This window comes from Salvelinus fontinalis, chromosome 17 (genome assembly GCF_029448725.1).
Source record: "Salvelinus fontinalis isolate EN_2023a chromosome 17, ASM2944872v1, whole genome shotgun sequence".
Classification (NCBI taxonomy): Eukaryota; Metazoa; Chordata; class Actinopteri; order Salmoniformes; family Salmonidae; genus Salvelinus; species Salvelinus fontinalis.
In genome coordinates, this window is record NC_074681.1 from 36,924,993 (window position 1) to 36,952,683 (window position 27,691).

Below are 27,691 nucleotides of genomic sequence, written 5' to 3' on the forward strand. Positions count from 1 at the left end.
TTTTTAGCAAAAAGGTTATGGAGTTCTCATATTTGCATAATTGTGATTGGAGGATAGCTGTGAGGGTGATCAAATCCGGAACAAATCCTCTGTTCTCCTCAAGTTCATTAATGATAGAATGATCATAACTGAAGATTGGCAGAAAAGCCAGTCTCTTAAGCACATGACATGGAGTACAGGGAGTGGATTAGCTAAAGCCTTTACTGCATAGAATGTATTTGCATCAATAATCAGATTTAAAACCATGGTTATAACTATGTGATTAAATATTTGGTTGTTGATTGACTAACTGCAGTATGATCAAGATTTTGGATGACCTCATCTGATGCAGTAATGTGATGCCATACTGTATCAATCAGGTTCTTGGGTAGGGCAGAGTCAATGGGGACCTGAACTAGGTAATGGATATGGAACACAACACATACAGGATTTTCACTCAAAATATATGTTGTTACAATTAATCTAACAAGGATGTATGCTGTCAGACTTGGATTGCCATTTACCACAAAACACAGATCTCAAAATAAAATTACAAGTTGAAGAAATGTTGACTCAACATACACTCCCTGATGCATTTATTTGGACAGTGAAGCGAAAACGTTTAATTTGGCTCTATACTCCAGCGTTTTGGATTTGAGATCAAATGTTGTTTATGAGGCAACAGTACAGAAACTCACCTTTTATTTTAGGTTCAGAAATGAAAGCACTTTATGCATCTAGTCCGCCAATTTAAATGAGTTACAGATGCACAAAGACCATGCCCCCAAAACATGCTAACCTCTCACTGTTCGCAATAACAGAGACTACAACAAAACATGCTAACCTGTCACCATTATCAAAAACAGAGGCTACAACAAAACATGCTAACCTCTCACCGTTACCAATAACAGAGGCTACAACAAAACATGCTAACCTCTCACCATTACCAAAAACAGAGGCTACAACAAAACATGCTACCTCTCACCGTTACCAATAACAGAGGCTACAACAAAACATGCTAACCTCTCACCGTTTCCAATAAGAGGGGAGGTTACAATTTTTTCGGGGGTGTGATAGTTATGCCTCTGTAATCAAGCCTCTGTAATCATTATTTTAGATTTATTAATGATTATCTTTAATCATGGTCGCACCCACATTCATGTAGAAGTGTTCAGAAACATATGCTATTCTTATTTACAATAAAAGTGACTCCAAATTGACACAATACATTATTGAATATTCCTTTCTACTGGGCACAATTGAATCTGAAACACAACCAAAACAATATAGTCATTCTGTGCTAGGAATATGGGATCAAATACTACATTTTATACTAAACGTAATACACTATAAGTGAATTTGTCCAAATACTTACGACACCTTAAAATCAGGGGACTAGATAATGTACATAAAGTGCTTTAATTTCTAAACGGTAAAAAAAGATACGAACGAAAATACCCTAAAATAAAAGGTGACAGTTGATCTCAAATCCAAAATGCTGGAATATACAGTGCAAAGTATTCAGCAAAAGATACGAACGAAAATACCCTAAAATAAAAGGTGACAGTTGATCTCAAATCCAAAATGCTGGAATATACAGTGCAAAGTATTCAGACCTCTTGACTTTTTCCACATTTTGTTATGTTACAGCATTATTCTAAAATGTATTAAATTATATATTTTTCCTCATTAATCTACACACAATACTCCATAATGACAAACCAAAAACAGATTTTTTTGAAAATGTTTGCAAATGTCTTAAAAATAAAAATTATTTTATACTTATTTACCTAAGTATTCAGACTTTGGGATGACACTCGAAATTGAGCTCAGGTGCATCCTGTTTCCATTGATCATCCTTGAGATGTTTCTACAACTTGATTGGAGTTCACCTATTGTCAGGCATCAGGATAAGACCCAGATGCAGACAGTTCGAAATAACATAAGTTTATTTACAAAATAGGGGGTAGGCAAATGACAGTTCAAGGGCAGGCAGATGTCAGTAATCCAGGGCAAAGTCTGTAAGGTACAGAACGGCAGGCAGGCTCAGGGCAGGCAGGGGTCAGTAATCCAGGGCAGTGTCAAGAGGTACAGAACGGCAGAGGGAAAGAGGAGACAGGACTGTGAGACAGAGGTTTAATCCTTGATACATGAAACGTGGGATGTATACGGAGGGTGTGGGGCAACAGAAGACAAGCAGCAGAGGGGCTAAGGATCTTGGAGATGAGGAAAAGGCCGATAAAACTGGGGAAAGTTTGCAGTACTCTACCTGGAGGGGCAGATCCCAAGTGGACATACCCTCTGCCCAAGACGATAGCGGGGAGCCGGGGTCCGAAGACCCTATGAGGGTGCAGAATGCCTTCAAGAACCAAGAAGAGAACTGAGGACCACGGTCAGAGACCATGTCCACCAGAAGTCCATGGATCCTGAAGACGTGCTGCACCATGAGCTGGGGTGTCTCCTTGGCAGAAGGTAGCTTCGGGAGGAGAATGAAATGGGCGGCTTTGGAAAACCTGTCCACCACAGTGACGATAGTGGTGTTGCCATCAGACAAAGTGACGAAGTCCAGGGATATATGTGACCAGGGAAAGTGAGGGACAGGAAAAGGTTGAAGGAGGCCAGCCAGAGCTTGCCGAGGAGTCTTGTTCTGAGGACAGACAGTGCAGGCGGCGAACGCGGAGACGTCAGGGACCATGGTGGGCCACCAAATGCGTTGTCGTACAAAGGCCAGGGTCCGACGGGAGCCAGGGTGACAGGCAAACATGGCGGAATGAGCCCATTCCAGGACCGGGGAGCGGGTAGAATCTGCGACAAACATCCGGTTAGCTTCCCCCCCTACACCTCACGGACCTGGTTCTCTATTCCCCAGTCGAGGGTTGCCGCCAGGCATGAGGTGGGTAGGATGGTCTCTGGGTACGAGGGTGTAGATACGGGGCTATAGTGGCGTGAAAGCTTGTCCGGCTTAACGTTCTTAGACCCCGGGCGGTAGGAGATGGTGAAGTTGAACCGGGTGAACAACAGGGCCCATCGAGCTTGCCTGGAGTTGAGACACTTGGCGGTGCGGAGATATTCCAGGTTCTGTGGTCCGTCCACACTATGAATGGAAGTTCCGCCCCCTCTAACCAGTGTCTCTACTACACCAATGCCTTCTTCACCGCAAGTAATTAGCGATTCCCCACATCATAATTCCTCTCAGTGGCGTTAAGACAATCGGAGAAGAAGGCGCAGGGATGCAGCTTAATAGGGTCCAGGGCAGAATGCTGGGACAGGACAGCCCCTACTCCGACACCCGACGCATCTATCTCCACCACAAACTGACAGGACAGGTCCAGATGGATCAATATGGAAGCTGTGGTAAGGCAGTGCTTAAGGTCCAGGAAAGCCCGGTCAGCAGCTGGGGGCCACACGAGCGGGACCTTGGGAGAGGTGAGTGATAACGGGGGAAGCCAGGGTGCTGTAACCCCGGAGAAAACATGATAGAAATTGGCAAATCGTAGGTAGCGTTGCAGCTGCACTCTGGATGTGGGTTGGGGCACTCACCTTTCCGGGATCCATCTCCACATTCCCAGCAGCGATGATGTATCCAAGGAAGGAGATGGTGGAGCGATGGAATTCGCACTTTTCGGCTTTGACAAAAAGCGGGTTTTCCAGGAGACACTGGTGGACCTGTCGGACGTGGAGCACGTGTTCTTGAGCCGAGTGGGGAAAGACGAGGATGTCGTCAAGGTAGACAAACACGAATCGGTTCAACATGTTCCGGAGAACATTAACCAGGGCCTGGACACAGCAGGAGCATTGGTCAGACCGAATGGCATCACCAGGTATTCATAGTGTCCGCTAGCAGTGTTGAAGGCTGTCTTCCACTCGTCACTTTCCCGTATACGTACCAGGTGATAGGCGTTTTGCAGGTCCAACTTAGAGAAGATAGTGGCCCCCTGGAGCGGCTCGAAAGCCGAGGCGATGAGTGGTAGTAGGTGCACGGGTGCCTCAATGTCATTGAGACCCCGGTAGTCGATGCACGCGTGCAGGGTTTTGTCCTTCTCCACAAAGAAGAACCCTGCGCTGGCGGGGGAGGCAGAAGGGCGTATACCCACTGCAGCCAGGGAGTCCTCGATGCCTCCATAGCCTTGGTCTCCAGACCCAACAGTGAATACAGCCGTCCCCGGGTGGTGTAGTGCCCGGGAGAAGGTCGATCCCACAGTCATAGGGTCGATGCGGAGGAAGTGAAGTGGCCTGTGCCTGCGCTGCAAACCTCCCGGAGGGCCTGGTATTCCGCGGTAACGGCGGAGAGGTCTGAGGCTTCTTCCGAGCCCACAGGAAGACGTCCTGGGGCAGGCTGCGCTGACTTCAGGCAATGGCCATGGCAGAACGGGCTCCAGCCCATGATAGTACCAGCAGTCCAGTTGATAAGGGGATTGTGACGCTGGAGCCAAGAAACCCCCAATACCACCGATTGGGACCAGAATAGACGAGAATAGACTTCCTCTCCCTCCTATGTTCCCGTAGTCGAGATCGGTAGGCAGCTCCCGTCCTTAACCATCTCCGATAATCCATGAAGGAATGTGTCAAACAGAGATTCTGGGTTCCAGGCACCCCCGTCAGCCATCAAAACCTTTTTTTTTACCTCAGTCACAAACTCCTCCAGGCTGAAACGCACGACAGATTGTTGTTCCCACACCGCCGTAGCCCAGGCGAGAGCCCTCCCGGACGTTAGCGCTATGAGATATGCTATCTTCGAGCGGTCTGAGGGGAAGGGCTGCATCTCGAAGATGAGGGAGCACTGGGAGTGAAACGCCTGACAGATTCCTGACCCTCCAGCGAAGCATTCTGGAGGAGGTAAGCAGGGTTCTCGGGAAGCCGGGGTGGCCTGGAGAGACGCACTGCTGACAGCGGGGTTACCGAGGGGCTGGGAGGTTACTGTCGTGGCCGGCTGCCTAACAGATCATCCGGGGCATTCATGCAGGAACCAATTGGATGCTCAAGGGGGGTTCCTGCAGATGCAGTAATGCCCACATGCAGGAACGCCCCGAACTGCGTGTGATTGATCGGGTAGGCGGGGCTTCTGACTTTGCAACTCGGCCAGATAGTGATGAACACACACCCACCTCTTCCCGTTACAATGCCATAACATCATTTTGTAGTTTGATTTGCTAACTCACATTTCTACCAACATTTTTTTCCCTCTATTACAAATAGTTTTTAGATGTATCATTAGACTGAGAATAACTGATAACCATTTTAGTTGAAATATTTTGCATTGTATAGACTACTCTTGCACAGCAGGTGGTGCTAGTAATGCCGATGATTAACAGTGATAACGCTGACAAGCATTTTTCCACTCATTAGATTTGTTACAGAACACTGAGGACTTTCATAGTGATATAGAAATGATATAAGTTAATTATTAAGGGCTAAAAGTTAAAACAACCACTCAATGTATTGTGACAACTGTGAAACTAATAACAGGAAGGAGGTCTCCCCACCCAGGGAGGGGAGAAACCGTTAGGCTTGTAGTAGAAACATGTTGCAGAATATGATAAGCAATGACCATTTGGAGAAGACTTCGTTTATTGAGTTAATGCCAAATAATAGAAGGGGACATTTAACATGTGTGTGTGTGTGTGTGTTTCAAAGTAGGTTAGAGAAATATTGACAATAATAGGATGGAACATATCTGTGTGGATTTACAGGAAACTATTTGGTCTATTACTCTGACATTATAGACTAGACTGTGCTCCGAGAAGAGAAGTAAGTCAGGCACTGGGGAACCACAGAGGTTTCCTGTTCTGAGCTCGACTTGTCCGTTGCAGACATGTTGATAGAGGAACCCGGTTAGACAGAAGAAGCTATCGAAGTTGAACATTATTGACAGAGTTAGATGAGAGGAGGGGCATTTATAAAGTGTATGTCATAATGAAATGTGTGAGGTATAAAAGGCTATGCGCATTGTATAATATTCAGAGCTCTCGTGATGAAAAGAATCTGACTCTTGAAAGCTTGGTCTCCGTCTGCTTCATTTAAACCAGAACCTTACAAACTCTGGGTTGCAGACTGAGTAGATGAATTAACGTTCAGTTTAAGAACATTGAGAACATAATTCTCTTAACACATACTCAACTATCGACTGGACAGCCAAGTTATCTAGACAGGCCTACATTTGAGCTGTTGAAGTGAGATAGGTACAATGGAGGACAGAAGCCTTCCTCGTATTGTGGTCATTACACTGTCTGTGCTGATCTACATTTCTGCTTTGGCAATAAATGCCATGGCAGGAGCTGGAAAGGGTGAGTGAGTTTATCACGTAACTTTGAACTCAGTGTGTAATAAAGTGCTATCATGTGCTGCAACTAACTATGTGATGGCTTCTTCTCGTAAATGTTTGGGCAAGAAACAAAAAATGTTGGGCAATGATACCAATGTCATTATTCCGTTAATATGGTAATATTAAGTAATTACATTGGAAGTAGAGGCACACATGTAAAAGCAGAAGTCCCCCCAGCATGACATAAACTTAGGGAGGAAGTCCTGTTCTTCAGAAAACATAACTTACTGACACAAAAACTTCTACTGTAGTTTCGCATCTGTTACAATGTACTTGTTTTGCTACACTTTCTCTCGTAGGACCATTCCACTGGAGTACAGGGAACATCTCCAGGAAGTATGAGACTGACATAACTCCGGCCGGATGGACCTTCTCCATCTGGGGGCTTATCTACACCTGGCTGACCCTCATGGTCATGTATATCATCTCCTTGATCTACAGAGGGTACTGACACAAAACTATTGGCCTACCTATATCAGATAATCCAACCATGCAGCCATCCATCTGCCTACTATTCTATTGTACTGTACTGGTATCTATTCTATTCCATATTTTAGGCCACCATCCTACTGTAGTGTCAACATGTAGACAATGAAATGCATTTATTAGAAATGAACATTGTATTATTATGTAGGTATTGAAATGGTTTTGATGTTGGTAGCTACAGTAGAATGTGTGTTCTTCTGACACCAACTTCTTTCTTCTTCTATTCCTCAGGAGCTGGACCCTCTCTGTGCTACTGTACGGTTTCTACCTGTCCTGGATAGTTAACATGGCCCTCAACATGACCTGGCTGCTCCTATGGGATCAAGAGTGCGTAACAGTCTTTGAACACCTAAACCAATGAGATCCAATGTCATTATCAGCCATGGGTGAATCATGTACTGTTCCTGTTTCCTGACTAGCCTGATTTAAGTGGATGGGTGGATGCAAAATTGCAGCATCTCTCCACTTACTGTAACCGTACAACACTGCCCACACTGTGGGCCTCTGCCAGTCCGTATAGAACATTGAGACAAGTTGAACCACATAGGCCTAGCATTTCCCCAACTCCTTTGCTTTACAATGTTGTTACTACATACGGTATAGATAGACCCGTTGATATTCATCATATTGCTCTGGGTCTCTATCATGCTATTATAATTACCAGGCATGTAGATTGTCAGCTCAAAACAGAGGTAACTTGTCAATCAAATAGAGTGGTCTTTTTTTTACTGTTCCTGACAGGCAGGTGACTGCGGCATTGATTGTAATGGCGACCATTGCTGTCACCAACTACTCCATGGTCTTCTTCTCCTGCTATGGGCTGAGTGTTTACGGAGCCTGGCTCAGCCAGAACCACCCCAGGGACCTCTGGTGCATTCGGTTGCTGGTGAGTTTAATTTGAGGGTTATTCGAGTTATTTGTTCGATAATCTTACACCAGCATTATGATTGTAGCCTGGTCCCAGATGTGCTTTAGCCAACTCCAGTCAGAGTATTGTTTTTCATAGGATTCATGCACACCATTTAATTGAATGGCAAAATGTATATTGAGACGAGTTGGCTAAAGCACATTCAGATCTGGAGCCTGGCCATCCTAGTGCATTTTACTTTACAGTAATTATATTGTGCTGTGGTTTCCCTAGTTATTGTAGGTAATCCACTTTCAGTTCCTCTATCCTTCATTTGTCCTCTTATGAGGAATCCCACAATTCTACAGTCATACTACAGGTATCGTTTTCTTAACTCTTAGGTGCAAAATGGCATTGCGCTGTACAGCACGTGGACAACCATCGCCACTTTGATCAACTTCACTCTGGTGTTGGACCTCTCTGGAGTGGCAAAGAGCACTGCAGCCACCATGTCTCTCTGCATCCTACTGGTGGAGGTGATCGGATGGTAAGCTCAGTTTTACAAATGTTCTCTCTTATGAGAATCAGGCTCATCACTTTTTATATTACAGTTTTGGACATATGATCCAATCTCACTTACTTTAGGCATATCTTTAATTTGTTCATCATCCAGATGTTACTAAATTGGACCTCTCGGCACATTTGTGCACACAGCCACATACTCTCAATGTAATTGTAATGTGTTTTCATTGTAGGTTTGGTATTGAGAACTTCCTGCTGTATCAACATGTGAGGTACATCCTGACTATTTACCCTGTGGTGATCATTGCTCTGGTTGGAAACGTGACCAAGCACTACAACCCTGCAGCACCAAGCGCTAACGCTATCTTCATGGGTGAGTAGTCGTCATCTCTCAGACTAGAGATCTATTACCAAGTGCAAGGTCAACGACACCTGGTATACTGAGTGTAAATGTAAATGATGTATAATAATTCACTCTGTGTCTTCTGTCACTTCCAGTTGTGCTCTTGGTGATTTCCTGTGTGCTCCTGGTGGTGCGAGTCTCCCTGGTGATCAGGAGAACCAGGAACCAGACCCTTCACCCGGAGGCTTTGAACTCACCCAGCAGCCTGTCCAAGAAGCAGAGGAAGATACTCATGTAGACAACTGGTACACACTTACTTACTTACTGACTTTATTGTCCCCATGGGGAAATTTTGTTGCAGTGTCATGTACATGTTTAAAGTGGCATTTAAATACAAAACAAAATTGACAATACAACTTTCATAACAGTTACATACCAATAAAATGTTTTATATATATATATATATAAATAATAAAGACTAGCCTGCTGGCCTTATTTAGTCGATAGGAAAATTAGTCCGAGCTATTTAGGAGGGATATCACACCTGGCACAAATTATTGTCTGGTTCCGTTTTTCCTGCTGATGGGTGCCCTATACCTGCGCCCAGAGGGGAGTATTTCAAAGTCCGGGAATAGAGGCTGGCTTGGGTCTAAAATGATATTGTGAGCCTTGCAGAGGGCCCTGACCTTAAAACCTGTTTGGGATAGGGGGCAGCATTTTCACGTTTGGATGAAAGCATGCCCAGAGTAAACTGCCTGCTACTCAGGCCCAGTTGCTAATATATGCATATCATTACTATATTTGGATAGAAAACACTCTGAAGTTTCTAAAACTGTTTGAATGATGTCTGTGAGTATAACAGAACTCATATGGTAGGTGAAAACCTGAGAAAAATCCAACCAGGAAGTGGGAAATCTGAGCTTTGTAGTTTTTCAACTCATCGCCTATCGAATATACAGTGTCTATGGGGTCATATTGGACTTCCTAAGGCTTCCACTAGATGTCAACAGTCTTTAGAACCTTGTTTGAGGCTTCTACTGTGAAGTGGGGGTGAATGAGAGCTGAATGAGTCAGAGGTCTGGCAGAATGGCATGCGCTGACCATGCGCGTTCCATTGCCATTATAAAGACAAAGGAATTCTCCGGTTGGAACATGATTGACGATTTATGTTAAAAACATCCTAAAGATTGATTCTATACATCGTTTGACATGTTTCTACGGACTGTAACGGAACTTTTTTACTTTTCATCTGGACCTAGTGATCGCGCGTCATGAATTTGGATTTGTGAACTCAAGGCGCGAACAACAAGGAGATATTTGGACATAAATTATGGACTTTATCGAACTAAACAAACATTTATTGTGGAACTGGGATTCCTGGGAGTGCATTATAATGAAGATCATCATAGGTAAGTGAATATTTATAATGCTATTTCTGACTTCTGTTGATTCCGCAACATGGTCCCGTGTGCCTCAGTTGGTAGAGCATGGTGCTTGCAACGCCAGGGTTGTGGGTTCAATTCCCACGGGGGGACCAGGGTTCAATTCCCACGGGGGGACCAGGATGAATATGTATGACCTTTCCAATTTCTAAGTCGCTCTGGATAAGAGCGTCTGCTAAATGACTTAAATGTAAAATGGTGGGTATATGTTTGGCTTGTTTTGGTCTCTGAGCGCCGTACTCAGATTATTGCATGGTTTGCTTTTTCCGTAAAGCTTTTTTGAAATCTGACAAGCGGTTGCATTAAGGAGAAGTATATCTATAATTCTGTACATAATACTTGTATCTTTTATCAAAGTTTATTATGAGTATTTCTGTAAATTGATGTGGCTCTGTGCAAATTCACAGGATGTTTTGGAGGCAAAGCCAAATGTAAACGGAGGTTTTTGGATATAAATATGAACTTGATCGAACAAAACATACATGTATTGTGTAACATGTTGTCCCGGGAGTGTCGTCTGATAAATAATATCAAAGGTTAGTGATTAATTTTATTTCTGCTTTTTGTGACTCCTCTCTTTGGTTGGAAAATGGCTATATGCTTTCTGTGACTAGTTGCTGACCTAACATAATGATATGTTGTGCTTTCGCCGAAAAGCCTTTTTGAAATCGGACACTGTGGTTGGATTAACGAGAAGTTTATCTTTAAAATGATGTCTAATACTTGTATGTTTGAGAAATTTGAATTATGAGATTTCTGTTGATTGAATTTTGCGCCCTGCAATTTAGTTGGCTGTTGGCTGTCCGCTAGCGGAACCCCGTTCCCAGACAGGTTAAAGATCTCATCCAGGCCTGTCTGTTTGACTCCAAGTACCTTGCTTGCTGTGGTGATAATCCTTCTCAGCATATTTTTCTGGCTGACAGTGGCATTGCCAAACCAACAAACAATACAAAAAGTTAAAATACTCTCAATGAAAGATTTTTAAAACAGTCAGTATAATACAGTCTACACCCCACTGCGATCTGTCTTATCACCGAAATGTCAAAGCCCAATTGCCTATAACATACATAGCACATATCTGCCTATCTTACACCATACACATTCATTATTCAGTTTGGACTAGATGCAGTGGAAGATATTAATGTAAAAGACTGGTAGCCTGTTTCACACACCACAATATGATGTCTACCAAAGTGTCAAAGCCTATACTGCCGTTAAAACGTTTTACCCTTTACACTTTACATTCAGTATTCAAATATCTGTGTTAATCCAATCACAGCACTTCGCTCAGCTGATATAAGACATATAACCCATTTCTGTATGCTAATCAATGCACTGAATCATGATCATGATAATACGATTCCAGTGTAAATAACACTATATATTTTAACATGATTAATTCTTACTAGTTTGCATAGATTTTAGAAATAAAACACATATTTTGCCTATAGTCTAGTGTGCTGTATTTATAATGATATGTTCACTTATGAAAATCTATTAGTCTAGACACTGATGATGTTGTTTTATTTTATTTATTCAACCTGGTAAGTTGACTGAGAACACATTCTAATTTACAGCAATGAACTTGGGAATAGTTACCAGAGAGAAGAAGGAACCAATTGAAAGCTGGGGATGATTAAGTGTCCATGAGGGTATGAGGGTGTCACGTGTGATCCCTCTCCGGCCTCTAGGTCACCAGGCTGCTCGTCATGGCGCACACCTGTCACCATCATAATGCGCACCTGCGCATCATCAAACTCACCTGGACTCCATCATGATTACCTTCCCTATATATGTCACTCCCCTCGGTTTCTTCCCCAAGTTTCTGTTTCTGAGTCATGTCTGTGTGTTGTTCGTGTGTTCTTGGTTTGTATTATGTTACGTTTATTTATTATAACACGCACTCCTTGAACTTGCTCCCCGACTTTCAGCGCACATCGTTACAGAATGATGCCTCACCTAAGGGAAGCATCAGGGAGTGTTTTTAAACTGCATTATATATATGTGTGTGTGTGTGTGTATTTATTACATTTTTGTTGGTGGTGGGAATGACGTCTGGGAGCCCTTACAGGCTCCCCTGCCTCAGCCGGTCAGGATCCCACGCATCAGCAGGGGTGACCGGATCGCTCCTGATCCTCGGGATTGTCCCTTTGGTTGGCGTCCTGCGGCTGGAGCCAACCGCGTCGGGGAGGGGGTACTGTCACGTGTGCTCCTCTCCGGCCTCTAGGTCACCAGGCTGCTGGTTATGGCGCACACCTGTCACCAACATTACGCGGACCTTGGTTCATTCCTCTCCCTGGTAAAACTCACCTGGACTCCATCACTTCCCTGATTACCTTCCCTATACAGTTGAAGTCGGAAGTTTACATACACCTTAGCCAAATACATTCACACTCAGTTTTTCACAATTCCTGACATTTAATCCTATTATAAATTCCCTGTCTTAGGTCATTTAGGATCACCACTTTATTTTAAGAATGTGAAATGTCTTAATAGTAGTGATATATTTCAGCCTTCATTTCTTTCATCACATTCTCAGTGGGTCAGAAGTTTACATACACTCAATTAGTATTTGGTAGCATTGCCTTTAAAACGTTTCGGGTAGCCTTCCACAAGCTTCCCACAATAAGTTGGGTGAATCTTTGTCCCCATGTGCAGTTGCAAACCGTAGTCTGGCTTTTTTATGGCGGTTTTGGAGCAATGGCTTCTTCCTTGCTGAGCTGCCTTTCAGGTTAGGTCGATGTTTTACTGTGGATATAGATACCTTTGTACCTGTTTCCTCCAGCATCTTCACAGGTCCTTTGCTGTTGTTCTAGGATTGATTTGCACTTTTCGCACCAAATTACGTTCATCTTTAGGAGACCGAACACATCTTCTTCCTGAGCGGTGTGACGGCTACGTGGTCCCATGGTGTTTATACTTGCGTACTATTGTTTGTACAGATAAGTGTGGTACCTCCAGGCGTTTTGAAATTGCTCCCAAGGATGAACCAGATTTATGGAGGGCACAGTTTTTTTCCTGAGGTCTTGGCTGATTTCTTTTGATTTTCCCATGATGTCAAGCAAAGAGGCATGGAGTTTGAAGGTAGGCCTTGAAATACATCCACAGGTACACCTCCAATTGATTTGTGTATGTAAACTTCTGACCCACTGGAATTGTGATACAGTGAAGTAATCTGTCTGTAAACAATTGTTGGAAAAACGACTTGTCATGCACAAAGTAGATGTCCTAACCGACTTGCCAAAACTATAGTTTGTTAACAAGAAATTTGTGGAGTGGTTGAAAAACGAGTTTTAATGACTCCAACCTAAGTGTATGTAAACTTCCGACTTCAACTGTATATGTCACTCTGGTTCCTTCCCCAGGCGTTATTGTTTCTGTGTCATGTCTGTGCGTTCGTGTTTTCTTGTTTTATATTATGTTATGTTTATTTATTAAAACACTCACTTCCTGAACTTTCTTCCCGACTCTCAGCGCACATCGTTACAGAGGGCCAAATGTAGAATTTAGCCAGGACACAGGGGTTAACACCCCATCTCTTACAATAAGTGCCATGGGCTCTTTAGTGACCACAGAGAGTCAGGACACCCATTTAACATGCCATCCGAAAGACATACCCTGCACAGGGCAATGTCCCCAGTCACTGCCCTGGGTGTTTGGGATTTTTTTATTTTCTTTTGACCAGAGGAAAGAGAGCCTCCTACTGGCCCTCCAACACCACTTCCATCAGCTTCTGGTCTCCCATCCAGAGACTGACCTGGACCAACCCTACATGACTTCAGGGACAAGTCAGAAGTAGGATGCAGGGTGGTATGCTGCTGGGATGGGGATGAGTGGAACTGTAGTATGCTTGTATGGGCTTCTCCTGCACTGACGGTGGCACTAATGCCTATGTTTGACGGTGAACATGCAGACAAGCATGCCCTGAAGAAGATTATATTTGCACTCATTACATTGTTACCAAGCAAACAACACCATACTGTCTTTTATATACTATTGACTGGATTAGCCAGTTATCTGGATACATTGTAGCAGTTGTAGTTAGACATAATGCAAGGGAGAAGCCCTCCACGTATTGTGGTCATTGTACTGTGCGCTGATATACAGGTAACTGACAAAATAAGGGAAACACCAACATAAAGTGTCTTAATAGGGCATTGGGCCACCACGAGCCAGAACAGCTTCAGTGCACTTTGACATAGATTCTACAAGTGGCTGGAACCCTATTGGAGAGATGTGACACCATTCTTCCATGAGAAATTCCATGTTTATGGTGGTGGAAAATGAGAAATTCCAAATATTTGTATTTATCCAATCCTAACACTCAGCTCAGCTGATTATACATAACACTATCATTGTTTATAATACATATAATATATTTATGTATGCTAATAAATGCACTGAATGATCGTAAGATCATAATCATACAATTCCAGTGTAAATAACACTATATAATTTACAAAAAAAACACGAAAAAACATATAATTTACAAAAAAACTAAAGAAACATATAATTTACGTGATTGCATTGATTTTATAAATAAAAACACATATTTTGCATATAACCTCATGTTAATTCAGTTGATGAAAATACTTTAGTCTACCCACCGATGAGTGATGAGTTTTAGTAGAAAGGTGGAATGCTACAATGGATGGGATGGGATGTTAGTGTTTTATTGTGTCTGACGTGGGACAAGATCATTTTGTCCTCTGATTACATACATCTTTATCAGATGATGACACAGTCTGTCAGGCAAAGTCAGCTCTAAGTCTAAATTGAAATGATCTTGTAGTATGAAAAGAGCTGCAGAAAATAGTACATATTTACTACATGATTAAATAGACCGCACTATTGCGTAACACATGTCCCGGTCATGTAAAAGCAGCGCAGCTTTGTTCACGATTTTATCGTGTATCACTTCTTAGTTAGTGTTTTGCATTGCAAAATTTGGTGATTAAGACGAATTGTGCTATGTAGTAACCCCAGATAATGTTGCCAAACGGATAGAACTCGCACTGCATCTGTCTACAAGAAATTATAATAAAGCTTTCTTATATTCGTAAATATACGGTAGTCGGGGTAAAGGTTCATGCAACATTGATACGTTCCCCTCAGATGACAAGCCTCTTCTTCAAACTAGGTACAATTAAGCCTGTAAACTCTATCTTTACAAGTGACACTCAAGCGACTCTTCACGATGGATTGAGTATATGAAGTTGAATGTAACAGATGCATAACGTTTGCTTTTTGACAGTTTATAAGCTAACCATAATGCTTCAACACTGCTTTGTGCGCATCTTGCAGAGTCAGGTTTTGTGGTTGACTGCATGTTTCGTCCCAGAACGAGACATTGTTTACAAACGAAGCAAGTTGCCTGCTTGGTCCTTATATAGGGACAGACAGACTGCACACGGTAGACCGAGCATTTAAAATAGTTTTGTTGGCCTTTTTAACCGACTAAATTCTCGACTTAATCGAGAATGAGTTATGAGTTAAAGGGCAAGTCCACCAGTCTTGTCAACCTCGTTTTCATCATTCCCAGCACAATACCAGTGTCAGTATACGTGACAAAGGCGCATCTAATTTTTTGAGAAACAAATGTAAAGTTAAAAATGTATACCTGATGACATGGTAGTTAATAAAAAAAATAATTAACTGATTTTTAAACACTGAGATTTACAATGACATAGGGAGCAAGAAAATACCCTTTGAAAATCAGTGTTTTACTTCTAATCCTACCCTGCAATGTCACAGAAAATATTTTTTTTAGAGGCTTAATTTTTTAACCACAGATCATAGAAACGTGCTGGTTTCACATATGTAAACACTGGTTTGGTGCTGGACGTTATGAATATGATGTTGAAAAATGGCGGAATGGTTCTTTTAAATATGGACACATGCGCTGTGCAACATCAAGTAGGGGCATGTTGACAGTGTGTGTTGTATGCGAGAGAAGCCGTTGGATACTTGCAGTGAACTAAAAGGGATGAAAACTTAAGTCTTCCGAATTTAGTTGATATGGACTAAATTTAAACTGGATGTGGAAATACAGTACCAGTCAATAGTTTGGACACACCTACTAATTCAAGGGTTTTTCTTTGATTTTACTATATTCTACATTGTAGAATAATAGTGAAAACATCAAAACTATGAAATAACACATATGGAATCATGTAGTAACCAAAAAAGTGTTAAACCAATCAAAACATATTTTATATTCTTCAAAGTAGCCACCCTTTGCCTTGATGACAGCTTTGCACACTCTTGGCATTCTCTCAACCAGCTTCACCTGGAATTCCTTCCCAACAGTCTTGAGGGAGTTCCCACGTATGCTGAGCACTTGTTGGCTGCTTTTCTTTCACTCTGCAATCCAACTCATCCCAAACTATCTTTAATTGGGTTGAGGTCGGGTGATTGTGGAGGCCAGGTCATCTGATGCAGCACTCCATCACTCTCCTTCTTGGTCAAATAGCCCTTACACAGACTGGAGGTGTGTATCACGCAGAATGCTGTGGTAGCCATGTTGGTTAAGTGTGCCAGCCATGTTGGTTAAGTGTGCCTTGAATTCTAAATAAATCACTGACAGTGTCACCAGCAAAGCACCCCCACACCATTACACATCCTCCGCCTTGCCTCACGGTGGGAACTACATATGCAGAGATCATCCGTTCACCCGCTCTGCGTCTCACAAAGACACGGCAGTTGGGACCAAAAATCTCAAATTTGGACTCATCAGACCAAAGGACAGATTTCCGGTCTAATGTCCATTGCTCATGTTTTTTGGCCCAAGAAAGTCTCTTCTTCTTATTGGTCGTTTAGAAGTGGTTTCTTTGCAGAAATTCGACCATGAAGGCCTGATTCACACAGTCTCCTCTGAGCAGTTGATGTTGAGTTGTGTCTGTTACTTGAACTCTGTAAAGTATTTATTTGGGCTGCAATTTCTGATGTGCAGTCTACTCTAATGAACTTATCCTCTGCAGCAGAGGTGACTCTGGGTCTTCCTTTTCTGTGGTGGTTCTCATGAGAGTCAGTTTCATCATAGCGCTTGGTTTTTGCGACTGCACTTGAAGAAACTTTCAAAGTTCTTGACATTTTCCAGATTGACTGACCTTCATGTCTTAAAGTAATGATGGACTGTAATTTATCTTTGCTTATTTGAGCTGTTCTTGCCATATAATGGACTTGGTCTTTTACCAAATAGGGCTATATTCTGTATACCAACCCTGCCTTGTCACAACACAACTGATTGGCTCAAACACATTTAGAAGGAAAGACATTCCACAAATTAACTTTTAACAAGACACAGCTGTTAATTGAAATGCATTACAGGTGACTACCTCGAAGCTGGTTGAGAGAATGCCAAGTGTGTGCAAAGCTGTCATCAAGGCAAAGGGTGGCTACTTTGAAGAATCTCAAATATAAAATATATTTTGATTTGTTGAACACTTTTTTGGTTACTACATGATTCCATATGTGTTATTTCATAAGTTTGATGTCTTCGCTATTATTCTACAATGTAGAAAATAGTAAAACAATTTAAGAGACCCTTGAATGAGTAGATGTGTCCAAACCTTTGACTGGAACTGTACGTTTTGATTTAGTTTGCACATGTTTTCCACTTTTGGATAAGGCTGACAGCAACGCTTCTAAGCACTTCACCTTTGTAGTGACTTTTCAAATTACAAATGCATGGATCTATAAGAACTTGATCCACTAGTCCAATTTCAACCACATCATGTGAGCTGTCACAATGTGTCAACAATATAATGTTACAAACTGTAATAGGCTGCTGCTAAAATGTAACTATTTTTAGACAGCTGGAATAGAACTTATGTTAATTGCTTCAATTTTCAACTGGTTGTGATGTAGCAATGCATATTCTGGGGAATAGACTGGCCTCAGACTGTACAACAGAAATTAAAATGTTGTTGAATGTTCACAAATATATGTAGCTTATGTGGAGAGAGAAAGATGTGAGTCAAATGTCAATATGAATGTATTTGGAAACATGGGCTGATGGCTGGTGACACATGACTCTCCTTTTTTTCCACAAGGGGGTCTCGAGAACTAAAATTCCAAAGCATCATCCCCTGTACAGTAAAGGGCATCCTATATAGGGAAAGTCAAAATGTCCCTCCAGGCGAAACAAGTCAGAGTCCTGGTCCTCAGAGATATGGAACAGCTGGGAAGGACACTCTTCCGCCTGGACCAAGGTACCTGGACATTATTTCCCGTTTATGCATGGCTAAGGCTACCATGGTATTGACTTATTGAGAATGAGAATAACGTGATATTTTACGTGGTATTTAAATATGATACTGGTAGAAATATTTGCCAGTGTGCTATTTCTGTAGCTAGCCCATGGGAATTGGGGAGTGTGGGTGCAGGCGGACATGTACACACGTCCTAGTCTTGTTGCGTTGCAGTTTTTTCTACATTTTGTTCTTTTGTTGTTGTGATGTGAGAGTTGTCTTTTAGTTTATTGTAGTCCAAATTATTGCATGGATTCAGACACCTTTTGGTCATCCAAGATTTCCATTATTCGAAATCCAACAACGTTTTCTAGCACTCACACTATACATTGTGTCAAATAGCCTCGTCGCAGCCTTTCAGTCGTCTTAATCCTGTGTGATATCTGGTAACGTGAGACTATTATGAGACATATCCAACATAGTTTGCTTCTTTAAGAGAAGATTCTGGTTTAGAGGGTTTGAATAACTACTTTCATTGTCGATTCTTTTCATAAACCACAGCTACAGATGCACAGCGAAAACCGGATTGAACAAGTAGAGATCCGGTATCACTCAGAATCTCCCAGTTGAGCAACTGTGCAGGCTCAACCACACTTGATAAGGCAGCTGCTGCTGAGCTTATTAGCGGAACCTATTTTCAGAGATCAGAAAGAATTTGTTTAGTTACACGCACACTATAATATGATTATTGTGAATAGTCAGATTAATATACAGTGAATTCAGAAAGTATTCAGACCCCTTGACTTTTTCTACATTTTTGTTACATTACAGCCTTATTCTAAAATGGATTACTTTGTTTTTTCCCCTCATCAATCTACACACAATACACCCTAATGACAAAGCAAAAACACGTTTTTAGAAGTTTTAGCAAATTTATTAAAAACAGAAATATCACATTTACATAAGTATTCAGACCCTTTACTCAGTACTTCGTTGAGGCATATTTGGCAGAGATTACAGCCTCGAGTCTTCTTGGGTATGATGCTACAAACTTGGCACACCTGTATTTGGGCAATTTCTCCCAGTCCTCTCTGCAGATACTCTCAAGCTCTCTCAGGTTGGATGGGGAGCGTCGCTGCACAGCTATTTTCCGGTCTCTCCAGAGATGTTCGATCGGGTTCAAGTCTGGGCTCTGGCTGGGCCGCTCAAGGACATTCAGAGACTTGTTCCGAAGCCACTCCTGCATTGTCTTGTCTGTGTGCTTAGGGTTGTTGTCCTGTTGGAAGGTGAACCTTCGCCCCAGTCTGAGGTCCTGAGCGCTCTGGAGCAGGTTTTCATCAAGGATCTCTCTGTTCTTTGCTCCGTAAAGGCCAGATTGGTAGAGTGCTACAGAGATGGTTGGTCTTCTGGAAGGTTCTCCCATCTCCCCAGAGGAACTCTGGAGCTCTGTCAGAGTGACAATCGGGTTCGTTGTCACCTCCCTGACCAAGGCCCTTTCCCCCCGAATACTCAGTTTGGCCGGGCGGCCAGCTCTAGGATGAGTCTTGGTGGTTCCAAACTTCTTCAATTTAAGAATGATGGAGGCCACTGTGTTCTTGGGGACCTTCAATGTTGCAGAATTTTTTTGATACCCTTCCCCTGATCTGTGCCTTAACACAATCCTCTCTTGGAGCTCTACGGACAATTCCTTCAACCCCATGGCTTGGTTTTTGATCAGACATGCACTGTCAACTGTGGGACCTTAAATAGACAGGTGTGTGCCTTTCTAAATCATGTCCAATCAATTGAATTTAGCACAGGTGAACTCCAATCAAGTTGTAGGAACATCTCAAGGATGATCAATGGAAACAGGATACACCTTAGCTCTCCTATCAAAGAGTCTGAATACTTCTGTAAATAAGGTATTTCTGTTTTTTATTTTTGATAGATTTGCAAAAATTTCTAAACCTGTATTCGCTTTGTCATTATGGGTATTGTGTGTAGATTGATGAGGATTTTTATTTTATTTAATCCATTTTAGAATAAAGCTGTAACGTAACAAAATGTGGAAAAGGGGAAGGGGTCTGAATACTTTCCAAATGCTCTGTAGTAGTTTGATTTAAATGTTTACATGCTTACAAATGTTTACATGCTTTGCAGAAATAACTATTTTTGTAATAATCCTTTTTTCATGGACACATCTGTAATCAGGCTACCTGTTTTATTTATTTCAACTTTTGGGGGAGGTAGATCAGCTTTAATATTGCAGATAGATTGTGGCTTCCATCAATGTAATTGTCTGCATAATTTCCAATCTCCCATATTTTTGTTGTAAATATATACAGTACCAGTCAAAAGTTTAAACACACCTACTCATTCAAGGTTTTTCTTTATTTTTACTATTTTCTACATTGTAAAATAATAGTGAAGAAATCAAAACTATGAAATAACATATGGAATCATGTAGTAAACAAAAAAGTGTTGAAAATAATTTTTATATTTGAGATTCTTCAAAGTAGCCACCCTTTGCCTTGATGACAGCTTTGCACACTCTTGGCATTCTCTCAAACAACTTTACCTGGAATGTTTTTCCAACAGTCTTATTTTGTTTTTTCCCCTTCACTTTGTGGTCCTTCTCATCCCAAACCATCTCAATTGGGATTACATTTATATTTACATTTAAGTCATTTAGCAGACGCTCTTATCCAGAGCGACTTACAAATTGGTGCATTCACCTTATGACATCCAGTGGAACAGCCACTTTACAACAGTGCATCTAAATCTTTTAAGGGGGGGGTCAGAAGGATTACTTTATCCTATCCTAGGTATTCCTTAAAGAGGTGGGGTTTCAGGTGTCTCCGGAAGGTGGTGATTGACTCCGCTGTCCTGGCGTCGTGAGGGAGTTTGTTCCACCATTGGGGGGCCAGAGCAGCGAACAGTTTTGACTGGGCTGAGCGGGAACTGTACTTCCTCAGTGGTAGGGAGGCGAGCAGGCCAGAGGTGGATGAACGCAGTGCCCTTGTTTGGGTGTAGGGCCTGATCAGAGCCTGGAGGTACTGAGGTGCCGTTCCCCTCGCAGCTCCGTAGGCAAGCACCATGGTCTTGTAGCGGATGCGAGCTTCAACTGGAAGCCAGTGGAGAGAGCGGAGGAGCGGGGTGACGTGAGAGAACTTGGGAAGGTTGAACACCAGACGGGCTGCGGCGTTCTGGATGAGTTGTAGGGGTTTAATGGCACAGGCAGGGAGCCCAGCCAACAGCGAGTTGCAGTAATCCAGACGGGAGATGACAAGTGCCTGGATTAGGACCTGCGCCGCTTCCTGTGTGAGGCAGGGTCGTACTCTGCGGATGTTGTAGAGCATGAACCTACAGGAACGGGCCACCGCCTTGATGTTAGTTGAGAACGACAGGGTGTTGTCCAGGATCACGCCAAGGTTCTTAGCGCTCTGGGAGGAGGACACAATGGAGTTGTCAACCGTGATGGCGAGATCATGGAACGGGCAGTCCTTCCCCGGGAGGAAGAGCAGCTCCGTCTTGCCGAGGTTCAGCTTGAGGTGATGATCCGTCATCCACACTGAAATGTCTGCCAGACATGCAGAGATGCGATTCGCCACCTGGTCATCAGAAGGGGGAAAGGAGAAGATTAATTGTGTGTCGTCTGCATAGCAATGATAGGAGAGACCATGTGAGGTTATGACAGAGCCAAGTGACTTGGTGTATAGCGAGAATAGGAGAGGGCCTAGAACAGAGCCCTGGGGGACACCAGTGGTGAGAGCGCGTGGTGAGGAGACAGATTCTCGCCACGCCACCTGGTAGGAGCGACCTGTCAGGTAGGACGCAATCCAAGCGTGGGCCGCGCCGGAGATGCCCAACTCGGAGAGGGTGGAGAGGAGGATCTGATGGTTCACAGTGTCGAAGGCAGCCGATAGGTCTAGAAGGATGAGAGCAGAGGAGAGAGAGTTAGCTTTAGCAGTGCGGAGCGCCTCCGTGATACAGAGAAGAGCAGTCTCAGTTGAATGACTAGTCTTGAAACCTGACTGATTTGGATCAAGAAGGTCATTCTGAGAGAGATAGCAGGAGAGCTGGCCAAGGACGGCACGTTCAAGAGTTTTGGAGAGAAAAGAAAGGGATACTGGTCTGTAGTTGTTGACATCGGAGGGATCGAGTGTAGGTTTTTTCAGAAGGGGTGCAACTCTCGCTCTCTTGAAGACGGAAGGGACGTAGCCAGCGGTCAGGGATGAGTTGATGAGCGAGGTGAGGTAAGGGAGAAGGTCTCCGGAAATGGTCTGGAGAAGAGAGGAGGGGATAGGGTCAAGCGGGCAGGTTGTTGGGCGGCCGGCCGTCACAAGACGCGAGATTTCATCTGGAGAGAGAGGGGAGAAAGAGGTCAGAGCACAGGGTAGGGCAGTGTGAGCAGAACCAGCGATGTCGTTTGACTTAGCAAACGAGGATCGGATGTCGTCGACCTTCTTTTCAAAATGGTTGACGAAGTCATCTGCAGAGAGGGAGGAGGGGGGGGGAGGTTGGGTGATTGTGGAGGCCAGGTCATCTGATGCAGCACTCCATCACTCTCCTTCTTGGTCAAATAGCCCTTACACAGACTGGAGGCGTGTTGGGTCATTGTCCTGTTGAGAAAAAAAAGATAGTCCCACGAAGGGCAAACCAGATGGGATGGTGTATCGCTACAGAATGCTGTGGTAGCCATGCTGGTTGAGTGTGCCTTGAATTCTAAATAAATAACTGACAGTGTCACCAGCAAAGCACCCCCACACATTGCACCTCCTCCTCCATGCTTTACGGTGGGAACCACACACGCGACTGCACTTGAAGAAACTTTCAAAGTTCTTGAAATTTTCTGGATTGACTGACCTTCATGTCTTAAATGAATGATGGACTGTGGTTTCTCTTTGCTTATTTGAGCTGTTCTTGCCATAATATGGATTTGGTCTTTTACCAAATACACATCTGATTGGCTCAAACGCATAAAGAAGGAAAGAAATTCCACAAATTAACTTTTAACAAGGCACAGCTGTTAATTGAAATGCATTCCAGGTGACTATGGAGCTGGTTGAGAGAATGCCAAGAGTGTGCAAAGCTGTCATCAAGGCAAAGGGTGGCTACTTTGAAGAATCTCAAAAAGAAAATATATTTTGATTTGTTGAACACTCTTTTGTTACTACATGATTCCATATGTGTTATTTCATAGTTTTGATGTCTTCACTTTTATTATACAATGTAGAAAATAGTAAAAATTATTTAAAAAACCTTGTATGAGTAGGTGTCTCCAAACTTTTGACTGGTACTGTATATAACATTCTATTGGTTGCAAGAATTTGATATAATAATTTAAATGGAAAAACTCTTATGTTTTGAATCCAGAGCTGTTTTGTTTATCAGTTCATAAGCCATGTGCCATGGAATCGAAAATCTCTTCCCAACTGCAATCTAAGCTCAGCAAATAAAGAAACGTCCATTTTTCAGGACCCTGTCTTTCAAAGATAACTAGTAAAAATGTAAATAACTTCACAGATCTTCATTGTAAAGGGTTTCACTGTGTCCCATGCTTGTTCAATGAACCATAAACAGTGAATGAACATGCACCTGTGGAACTGTCGTTAAGACACTAACAGCTTACAGACGGTAGGCAATTAAGGTCACAGTTATGAAAACTTAGGACACTAAAGAGGCCTTTCTATTGACTCTAAAAAACACCAAAAGAAAGATGTCCAGGGTCCCTGCTCATCTGCGTGAACGTGCCTTAGGCATGCTGCAAGGAGGCATGAGGACTACAGATGTGCCCAGGGCAATAAATTGCAATGTCCGTACTGTGAGACGCCTAAGACAGCGCTACAGGGAGACAGGACGGACAACTGATCGTCCTTGCAGTGGCAGACCACGTGTAACAACACCTGCACAGGATCGGTACATCCGAACATCACACCTGCGGGACAGGTACAGATGGCAACAGCAACACCAGGAACACACAAACCCTCCATCAGTGCTCAGACTGTTCGCAATAGGCTGAGGGAGGCTGGACTGAGGGCTTGTAGGCCTGTTGTAAGGCAGGTCCTCACCAGACATCACCGACAACAACGTCACCTATGGGCACAAACCCACCTTTGCTAGACCAGACAGGACTGGCAAAAAGTGCTCTTCACTGACAAGTCGCGGTTTTGTCTCACCAGGGATGATGGTCGGATTCGTGTTTATCATCGAAGAAATGAGCGTTACACCGAGGCCTGTACTCTGGAGCGGGATCGATTTGGAGGTGGAGGGTCCGTCATGGTCTGGGACGGTGTGGCACAGCATCGTCGGACTGAGCTTGTTGTCATTGCAGGCAATCTCAATGCTGTGCTTTACAGTGAAGACATCCTCCTCCCTCATGTGGTACCCTTCCTGCAGGTTAATTCTGACATGACCCTCCAGCATGACAATGCCACCAGCCATATTGCTCGTTCTGTGCGTGATTTCCTGCAAGACAGGAATGTCAGTGTTCCGCCATGGCCAGCCAAGAGCCCAGTTCTCAATCCCATTGAGTACGTCTGGATCGGAGGGTGAGGGCTAGGGCCATTCCCCCCAGAAATGTCCGGGAACTTGCAGGTGCCTTGGTGGAAGAGTGGGGTAACATCTTACAGCAAGAACTGCCAAATCTGGTGCAGTCCATGAGGAAGAGATGCACTGCAGTACTTAATGCAGCTGGTGGCCACACCAGATACTGACTGTTACTTTTGATTTTGACCCCCCTTTGTTCAGGGACACATTATTCCATTTCTGTTAGTACATGTCTGTGGAACTTGTTCAGTTTATGTCTCAGATGTTGAATCTTGTTATGTTCATACAAATATTTACACATGTTAAATTTGCTGAAAATAAACACAGTTGACAGTGAGAGGACATTTTTTTGCTGTGTTTCTGTGGCACAGCTGTCAATTTTTGGTCCTTAAATGGAACTTCTATACTTTTTTATTAATCACAATTTTCTTTAGCCAGTTTTGGTCTTTAATGCAGGTCGGACAGACAAGTTCCTTACTTTCACCCCCTTCCACTTGCCTCATCCATTTTTGTGGTATTGCTGCAATTAGTTGGTTGTAATTCTGAGTAAAGCAAACATTTCCATATATTTTTATTAGCTGCATGTGTGATATCACTCCACCAGTCCTATTTATGATATAATTTACAAAGATCATACCTTTTTAATTTTTAATTCCCAAAATTGAGTTTTTTTTTCATCAGTTCATATATTTGAGTTTAATCCTAGTATTTGTTGTAATATGTGTTCTGTCTTTTCTGATTGATTAAACTGAAATTGCATCCAACTTTATATGGCTTATTTAAAAAATAGTGATATTTTGGAGATTGTTTCCTTTTCAAATAACTGAAAGTGAGAGGTTGTAATCTGAAAGAAGGGGAAAAGGCCAAGTATAACTTTTTGTATGACTGAAGCCTTAAAGTGAGATGTTTAATGCTTTAATATTTAATCATTTCTGCCCTCAAGTCATGTTCATTATATAAATAGGCCCATTTTATTTTGTCTGGCTTGCCCTTCCAAATAAAATGACATATATCTCCTCCCAGAGTGCTAAGAACCTTGGCGTGATCCTGGACAACACCCTGTCGTTCTCAACTAACATCAAGGCGGTGACCCGTTCCTGTAGGTTCATGCTCTACAACATTCGCAGAGTACGACCCTCCCTCACGCAGGAAGCGGCGCAGGTCCTAATCCAGGCACTTGTCATCTCCCGTCTGGATTACTGCAACTCGCTGTTGGCTGGGCTCCCTGCCTGTGCCATTAAACCCCTACAACTCATCCAGAACGCCGCAGCCCGTCTGGTGTTCAACTTTCCCAAGTTCTCTCACGTCACCCCGCTCCTCCGCTCTCTCCACTGGCTTCCAGTTGAAGCTCGCATCCGCTACAAGACCATGGTGCTTGCCTACGGAGCTGTGAGGGGAACTGCACCTCCGTACCTTCAGGCTCTGATCAGGCCCTACACCCAAACAAGGGCACTGCGTTCATCCACCTCTGGCCTGCTCGCCTCCCTACCTCTGAGGAAGTACAGTTCCCGCTCAGACCAGTCAAAACTGTTCGCTGCTCTGGCACCCCAATGGTGGAACAAACTCCCTCACGACGCCAGGTCAGCGGAGTCAATCACCACCTTCCGGAGACACCTGAAACCCCACCTCTTTAAGGAATACCTAGGATAGGATAAAGTAATCCTTCTAACCCCGCCCCCCCCCCCCCCTTAAAAGAGTTAGATGCACTATTGTAAAGTGGTTGTTCCACTGGATATCATAAGGTGAATGCACCAATTTGTAAGTCGCTCTGGATAAGAGCGTCTGCTAAATGACTTAAATGTAAATGTAAAATATATTTTGCTCATATAATTTACAAAACAGGCCATTAGGTCTAAGTAAGCCCATAAGCAAATAGGTAAACTGGGATATTGACTAAATACTTAATGTGATCTAGTACGTAATATAGTAAGTAAACTTAGCATCATTTGGTTGTAATCCAGAGGTTAGAAAAGTATCTAGATCCTCTATAAGGCTGTGGAGGGATTCTAATTGTGGATGTAAAAGAAAACAGGAATCATCAGCATACAATGACACCTTTGTTTTTAAGCCACGGATTTCTAGGCCCTTGATTTTGTTGTTGGATCCGATCCGGTATTTATTAACCCTTTCTAACCCGTTCATAAAGAGTAGCCACATGGTAGGCTACCGTTGAATTCTCGCTAGCAGGCATCGTGTAACTACTAAAGACATGCTTCTATCCCCTTAACAGTGGCAACAGGGTGGAGTGTTACGGTCTGGGTTTTGAAAACAGGCATGGTGGCAACTAGACTTTAAGGGGGTGGTTTCCACAGATTAAGCTAAATACTGGACTAAAAAGTCATCTCATTAGAGAGTCTCCATTGGAGATTCTTTTTTTTGTCCGGGACTAGGCTAAATATGTGTCTGGGAAATTGGTCCCAAATTTGTTAGCTGGTTCATTGATAGCGATGTGCAAGATTTCCTGAATTAACAATTAAAATCGGAAGGGATTGTATCAGTTAGTGGTGCATTCAAAATCATGGGGAGAGGGGAGACGTAACTCGATCCATGTGCCTTGCGCCATGCTTTTAGCTAGATCTGCCATTACAATCTGGGGATGTTGCCTGAGTAATACCTGAGGAAATATCTGTCGTTGTGTACTTTTATCATATGCTATGGAATGTCTCATATAGATGTATTGTATCCTCAGGCCTGTTTGTACTATATGTTTCTTCTAAGGCTTCGAGCTCCAGTTCCGTCTGGGCCCTACTCTCCAGGGGAAACATGTGCATGTGCAGACTAACTACCCCGCCCCAGGGGAACACTTTGACCGTCACACCTTCCGGGCCCTGGACTGGCACAACCCCACGGGAAGAGAGGACGACTCTGACAAGTTCTGCTCCCTAGACCTACAGATCGCTGGATCGTATCAATACAACTTTGGTCACGGGTGAGACACTATTGTGATACAGACTACATGTAGTATTCATATTCCATTTCTCTATGAGACACGACATCACTAGGCAACTCATTGGAGCTTCATGTTTTAAC

At 43.2% G+C, this 27,691-nt stretch overlaps 2 protein-coding genes across 4 annotated transcripts in view; both read left to right on the forward strand.

Annotated features, from left to right (window-relative positions):
- The first annotated feature begins 5,637 nt into the window (after positions 1-5,637).
- Positions 5,638-13,396, forward strand: LOC129814264 (uncharacterized). The gene is made up of 8 exons (XM_055867276.1): positions 5,638-6,263; positions 6,601-6,745; positions 7,019-7,114; positions 7,529-7,673; positions 8,036-8,181; positions 8,390-8,529; positions 8,655-8,804; positions 11,519-13,396. The coding sequence occupies exons 1-7, from the start codon at positions 6,164-6,166 to the stop codon at positions 8,795-8,797; spliced, it is 915 nt and encodes a 304-aa protein (XP_055723251.1). The 5' UTR covers positions 5,638-6,163; the 3' UTR covers positions 8,798-8,804; positions 11,519-13,396.
- Positions 13,397-15,014: 1,618 nt separating this feature from the next.
- Positions 15,015-27,691, forward strand: part of LOC129814265 (glycogen debranching enzyme-like) — a 101,370-nt gene continuing 88,693 nt past the window's right edge. For 2 of the 3 annotated variants that reach the window (XM_055867278.1, XM_055867277.1), the window contains exons 1-3: positions 15,015-15,081; positions 17,996-18,154; positions 27,380-27,590. In XM_055867278.1, coding sequence (XP_055723253.1) covers positions 18,070-18,154; positions 27,380-27,590 — 296 coding nt within the window. In that variant the 5' untranslated portion in view covers positions 15,015-15,081; positions 17,996-18,069. The other variant, XM_055867279.1, reaches the window with a different exon arrangement.

Coding starts and splice junctions, on each gene's coding strand:
- LOC129814264 (XM_055867276.1), top strand. CDS start 6,164: ATGGAGGACAGAAGCCTTCCTCGTATTGTGGTCATTACACTGTCTGTG. Junction 6,264..6,600: donor CATGGCAGGAGCTGGAAAGG/GTGAGTGAGTTT, acceptor TTTCTCTCGTAG/GACCATTCCACTGGAGTACA. Junction 7,674..8,035: donor TCTGGTGCATTCGGTTGCTG/GTGAGTTTAATT, acceptor CTTAACTCTTAG/GTGCAAAATGGCATTGCGCT.